The sequence below is a fragment of the Puma concolor genome, chromosome D2, assembly GCF_028749965.1.
Source record: "Puma concolor isolate L17-30 chromosome D2, mPumCon1.1.hap2, whole genome shotgun sequence".
In the NCBI taxonomy this organism is placed as follows: domain Eukaryota; kingdom Metazoa; phylum Chordata; class Mammalia; order Carnivora; family Felidae; genus Puma; species Puma concolor.
This window is the reverse complement of record NC_141677.1, coordinates 18,550,294-18,556,936: the sequence shown is the minus strand read 5'-3', so window position 1 is coordinate 18,556,936 and position 6,643 is coordinate 18,550,294. Positions and strand designations below refer to the sequence as shown.

General features: G+C 46.5%; 1 protein-coding gene across 3 annotated transcripts in view; it reads left to right on the top strand.

Annotated features, from left to right (window-relative positions):
• The window catches only part of URB2 (URB2 ribosome biogenesis homolog), a 30,068-nt gene extending 23,708 nt beyond the window's left edge, over nt 1-6,360 (top strand). For 2 of the 3 annotated variants that reach the window (XM_086679707.1, XM_086679708.1), the window contains 2 exons: nt 1,759-1,898; nt 5,893-6,360. In XM_086679707.1, the coding sequence (XP_086535833.1) occupies nt 1,759-1,898; nt 5,893-6,090 (338 nt within the window). In that variant the 3' untranslated portion in view covers nt 6,091-6,360. The remainder of the gene's footprint in view (nt 1-1,758; nt 1,899-5,892) is intronic. The other variant, XR_015241592.1, reaches the window with a different exon arrangement.
• The last annotated feature ends 283 nt before the right edge of the window (nt 6,361-6,643 follow it).

Below are 6,643 nucleotides of genomic sequence, written 5' to 3'. Positions count from 1 at the left end.
TACTGAGCGTGGGAAAACAGGGAAGAAACGGTACGTAGTAGATATTCAAGTGCTTCATTAAAGTATGTTTGTGTTGAAGTGTCCAGTGAATGTTAGAAATTTACATAACTTGGGGGTACCTGCGCGGTTCAGTCGGTTAAGGGTCCAACTCTTGATTTCGGCTCAGGTCATGATCTCACAGCCATGGGATCAAGCCCCGCACTGGGCTCTGTGCTGACAGCGTGGAGCCTGCTTGAGATTCTCCCTCTCTGCCCCTCCCTCCCCCACTATGCGTGTATGCGTGCACGCCCTCATGCACTCTCTCTCCCTCTCTCTCCCTCTCTCAAACTTGAAGAAATTTACATAATTTCATAAAGTTACATTGTATCTAGAAAAAACTCAAGATGTTTGTACATATAAACAAGGTTTTAAAAAAGGCATTGTGCATTCTAAAACTCAAGTTTATTGAGTCGTAAAATATGTGTAACAAGCTGCATCTGTTTAAAGTATACAAATGAATGAGGTTTTGTTTTGAGAGAGAGAGTGCACACAAGTGGAGCAGGGGCAGAGAGAGGGAGAGAGAGCATCCCAAGTGGGCTTGACACGGGGCTCGATCCCACAAACTGTGAGATCATGACCTGAGCCAAAATCCAGAGTCAGACACTGAACCGACTAAGCCACCCAGGTGTCCTGAATGAGTTTTGATAGGTAAACACAATCAAAATACAGAGTATTTGCATCGTCCCCAGAACAGTCCTCTTGTAGACTATTCCTGCTCTGGCCTTTGCCCCTACCAACCACTGATCTGTTTGTCGCTGTAGATTTGTTCGCGGCTTCTAGAGTTTTATAAAGATGGGTATATTTCTTGTTGAATGGAAGTTGGGGAAGGTGTTCTGGCATGTGTTGGGGTTCCCCACCTGGCTCTGTTGTGAAGGCCTGGGGGAGCGGGTGTGACCAGGGCCTTGGGGACATGGTAGGCTGTTAGAACGCTTGAGAGTAGTTTGTTAAGGCCTGGGGGTCCTGGCACCATAGGGTGGAAAGAACTAGGAAATCGAAAGTAAATCAGGGATGATAGGAAGATCTCTAGTAATGGTAGCTGAGTCTTATATCTATCTGCCTACACAATTTCTGAAACATAAGCAGGCAAAGACATAATTAATTAAGCCATCTGATCTTTAAAATCGTATGATGTCAAAACAGTGTTTTTTAAAGATAATTTTTCAATTTATACTTTACTTATAGACCCCCATCTCCTTTTTAAAATTTTTTTTTTTTCCAACGTTTTTATTTATTTTTGGGACAGAGAGAGACAGAGCATGAACAGGGGAGGGGCAGAGAGAGAGGGAGACACAGAATCGGAAACAGGCTCCAGGCTCTGAGCCATCAGCCCAGAGCCTGACGCGGGGCTCGAACTCACGGTCCGCGAGATCGTGACCTGGCTGAAGCCGGATGCTTAACCGACTGCGCCACCCAGGCGCCCCCCCATCTCCTTTTTAAATACAATAGCAGTCAGATTTCATTCAAAAAATCTTGATTGTTCTACGCTTCTTAAAAAACAAACCCACATACTCTTGACTATGTTATGTGTTCTTTCCTTTATAATATAAATATTTGGATATATTGTCTCCCTCATTCTGTCTGCAAAGTAAGCCAATTAAAGAGTCTTGGAAAAAAGGGAAGACTTGAATAATTTTCAGCTGTGTTAAATGTTTAACATTAGAAGGGTCAAAACACCCGTGTTTTGGACTAATCCGGTTTGGAAACACTTTCCTTCCACAGGAAGCACAGATGGCCTGTCGGTGGTCCTAGAGTGTGCCCGCCTGGTGGCAAGGATGTACAGCCACATCGCGTCGCGGGCCGAAGAGTTCACGGTGTTCTCCCCCTTTATGGTGGCCCAGTATGTCATGGAGGTGCAGAAGGTAAACCGAGCTCACTCTTACCCGGTGCTTTCATTCGTAGTCCTTTGTAGAAGGGCTCCTCAACCACAGTGGCAAGCGACGTTTTGGCCTGACGGTCCCAAACCATCCGTGGTAGCGGGCTGACCTGCCTGTGTTCCGGGCGCAGCAGCACCCCTGCAGGGTGCCCGGGACCACCGAGTGAGGTGATGGTCAGAGGGCTGGCGGTGTCTGGTACACAGAAGGCGCCCAGTGACCGTCAGTTCTCCCCTCTCGCTTCGACACAAGTCGCGGGGCCTGTTTTGGTTAGTCTGTGAAGTAAGCAAGGTGAAATAAATGCCTTCCAGGTTTAAGAAGAGGAGCTCGCATAGGGCCAGGCTTAATGGTGATCAGGAAGAGGGGTCTCGGGACCCCCAGCAGTAGGAGTTCTCTTGGAGTGCATCGTGCATGTGAATCAGCTGCTCTCGGACACTCAGGGTAGAGACAGCGGCAGATGTGTTCAACTACGCCAAACAGAAATACTTTTGTCCTATTTCATCTGACTTTTTGACTCAGTATTGTGGATGGTTCATTCACTGTTCAGCAGTGATCTCACTTTGGAACGTCAGTGTGTTATTTTCAAAATTCCACGAGGCCCTGTGTGACCCACGTGGTAAAGTTCACTACAGGACTTCGTATCTAACTGTATTTAAATGGAACGTCAGAGGCTTGAAGTCCAGTGTGTTTGCGTGTATATCTGTCTACTTTTGCAGGTGTAGATGTACATCTGTATTGTTTGTATTGCTTTCTATAGAATACCCCCCCTTTGTAAGTCTTGTAAGAGTAACTTAAAACCATTGGTAAACTTGTCACGTTAGAGATTTCTCGAGGGAGATGGGGTTGAATGAGCTTTCTCAGAAAATCTGGTGTATCCGTTTTCATCCCGACCCCTTTTCAGGGCGAGTCTGATTATAAAAATAATTTTCAAACACACTAGCCTTACTCTCGGTAAGTGGAGATGCTTGTCATGTGGGTGGGCACTTGGGTTGGAGATGGGGTGTGGGTGGGGCAGACCCTGCAGGGTGCAGACCGGCCCCGTGGGTGTGCACAGGGTCCCCCCCAGGCAGGGAAGGAGCGGTGACAACCTGGGAAGACCCCTTCAAGTCAGCCTTTGAGTGAGAGATGGGCTTCGGGTTTGGTTTCCTTGGAATTACTTAGCATTTTTATAGAATCTTCATATTTCCCAAATACCCAAGGCATTAATATGTAAGCTTTTGCAGAAAGAAAAGCTGGCATTATTTTCTGTTTCAGTGAAGAATAAAATGAGAGCTAGTAATATCATGTAACTAAGGGCCAGGAAGGGAGGTGATGATTTGAACCCTTAAGTCACTAATTATTATTCTGAGATTTACTTTATGAGAAGTCTCTGATTTCCTGGCCTCATTACTCATGTCTAATTTATGCTTATCAGTTATTTTTTTATTTTTAATCTGGAAAGCCCATGGCCTTGGGAATTCTCTAAGGCTGTAGCATCCTAGAATTCATTGGCAAGAGTCTACGTCTTATCTTTCATTTAGTTTTTAATTCAAGTAATGAAGAAAATATTCCATATGTATCAGAGGCTTCTACTGAGCACTGTAAATCTTTTGCAGACCAGAAAGACATTGGTAAGCTTAATTAAATGCTAGATAGCAGGTACAGCTAAATGAGGAGAGGGTATGGGTGAAGACCTGACAGTGGTTAGTGCAGGTGACCTGGTGAGGGCGTGTCCGTGAGGACACGCAGTGGTTCCTACAGATCTTGTACCCTCCGTGCAGTAATGTGTCACAGTGGGGATGTGCCAGGGAAATCACGGCCACTTTTCTCTTTTATCCATAGATCAAATTTACAGCTGTCTATTTTGATAGCCTAGAGTAAATAGCTTGTACTGCCCATCCTGCATAAGGTCCTTTTATGCGATTTAGAGACCTGTGCATTCATAGGTCCGTGATCCTGGTGGAGTAGAAACTGACTTTTCCCCCCTTGTTTTATAAATAAGCTGTTTGAAACACAAAGATGCGAGGTGGTTGTGTCGGCTGGATGCTGCTGGCCTTCCTGTGACCCAGCAGAGCTGTGTGCCCCGTGCTGTCCTTTGACTATTGAGTCCCCATGCGAGGAGGCGGTGGAACTCACAGGACCTGGCCTCTGACTGCCGGAGTTCAGGTCTCAGTTCTGCCACTGGGACAGTTATTTCACTTTCTTTGCCTTTGGAGATAGAATTATTTGTTTAGTGACTGATGAGTAGATGAATAAATGAGCGGTGAACTTACGGGGGTCCACACCCAGCTGGTACGATTCAGGACTTGATTTTTGTTTGTTTCGTTTTGTTTTTTCCTTCGTTCCCTAATACCTTCCAGTAAAATCACAGCTCCACCTTTAGTCCTTGAGTGGTTTTTTGTTTTTTTTAAATGTTTATTTAGTTTTGAGGGTGCAAGCAGGGGAGGGGCAGAGAGAAGGAGACACGGAATCCAAAGCAGGCTCCAGGCTCCGAGCTGTCAGTACAGAGCCTGATGTGGGGCTCAAACCCAGGAACCATGAGATCATGACCTGAGCTGAAGTTGGACGCTTAACCGACTGAGCCACCCAGGTGCCCCGGTCCTTGAATGTTCTTATCATCTGTAAACAGTAAGACTTAAGACGATCATCTGTCAGAAAGTTTTTGAGCTATCGTGTGAAAATGACCGTAACTTTTGTCACCATCTTAGTGACAGAAACAAATTGCATCTTTAAATTTTTTTTATTAAATTTTTTTTTAATGTTTATTGATTTTTGAGAGAGAGAGCGCGAGTGGGGGAAGGACAGAGAGGGAGGGAGCATCTGAAGCAGGCTCCAGGCTCTGAGCTGTCAGCACAGAGCCTGATGCGGGGCTTGAACCCACAGATCGTGAGACTGTGACCTGAGCCAAAGTCGGACACTTTTAATTGACTGAGCCACCCAGGTGCCCCACAGATTGCGTCCCAGCGGTGGCTTTGGTGACTCAGACTTCCAGTTAATGCGGTGTATCCTCACCAGAAGCAACGAGTTTGCGGTTTAACTCTCTTAGGCCATCAAGACATTTCTAAAGAATCTGCCAAATCCCAGACCTGTCTGCCAGAACCTTCCTGTTCGTTTTGGTTACAGCTCCTGGGGTTTTCAAACGGTTGAGCACCAGGTTCAGCTGAAACCTGAGTGGGTGTGGCAGACGCGAGTAGAGCCTGGTCCCTTGGCCTGTTGGTCTAGACATTAGTCTGGACCTCTGATCTGAGGGTTTGTGTGCAACATCCGACGTAGCCAAGGTGGAGCCGACTGCCCAGCCTTCCTGCTGTGCCCCAGATTTTAGTTCACCCAGAAGTTCAGGGAAGAAAGGCCTTTCTAGGCTCAAGGACCGATCTGGCCATTCTGGGGATGTTAGAAATTTAGGTCCCATTGAGCTATTGTTGGTAGAAATAAAAAGATGCATTAGGTGTAATCATAAATCACATCTGATTTATTTGGATATGATGTGGTCTAATTACTGACTTCGGCCTATCACTGATCTGTTTGCAGCGCTTTGGAGCCTGCCCCCTACCCCTCGCCCCCCGGCTGCCCTGCTGTGTGTGCCGGGGGTGGGAGTGAGAGTCAGTCACGTAGTGAACATCGCTGCCGTTATCCCATCGTTAGCGTCGCTTCCAGTGTGATTGGTCAGGTTGAAGAATGTGGCACAATGTGCATGTGGCTCTTACAAGGTTTTAAATTTAAGGATTCCAGTTTTTATATGCCCCGGTAGATATGTAGGTAGGCATCATTTACTGAATAGCAAAGCTACCTCTGTGATTCTGTGATGTTTTATTCCAGGTTTTTGTCACTTGAGTTGGCTTTTATTTCCCTAAAATACAAACTTTTTTTAAGATATGAATACATATGTGCAAAATGTTGCCCCCACGTTGGGGGCCGAAGTGGAAATTGCTGCTAGGGTAGGGCTGTCCGAGGGCTTGTTCTCTGTGTGTTTGCTCTGACGGAGGGGCGTGTCCTCCTTTTCCAGGTCACCTTGTATCCGGCGGTGAAAGATCTCCTGCAGGAGGGCATTTACCTGATCCTGGACCTCTGCATTGAGCCAGACGTCCAGTTCCTGCGGGTCTCACTGCAGCCGGGATCGAGAGACATCTTTAAGGAGCTGTACAACGATTATGCGAAGTACCACAAGGCGAAACACGAAGGCGAGAGAAGATACGCCGCCTGAAGCTGTGTTCCAGAAGTGCTGCCAGTGTTCCTGTGCGGTGGCTTTGGCCCTCTGCTCTGAAAGAGTTGGAGAATGAAAGACTTCAGACGTCCTAATTTGTAATGTTGAGATAATGTGGGTTTGTGTAATACACACTCTACAGCCATGTTTTGCAAACTGAATATTTTTTTAACGTGTCTTTTTATGCAGTATGTATTGCTGTGGAATCCTGATAATTGACCCTGGAATAAGGCGAATTTAATAAAAAATGGTCATTGTGGATGTTCCAAATGTGGTTCTTGTCTCTGTCGTCTAGGGGGTTGATGTCTGTTCTCCCCACTGGACACTATGTAGGTACATGGCTGTGTAATTAAGTCCCAGGTAAATATCATCGCCTTTTATGTTCTTCGGGTAACTTGGGAAGTATTTTTGAACTGTCCCTTGATCTACCTTCCCTCGGAGTATACCTTCTGACGGAGCCGGGAAATGTCAGAGCTTCGAGACCCGGCGTTAGTGGAGGCGCCTGCCCCAAGTGGGGGTGGTCAGCCTGTGTCACGTGCATGGACCTCTCCAG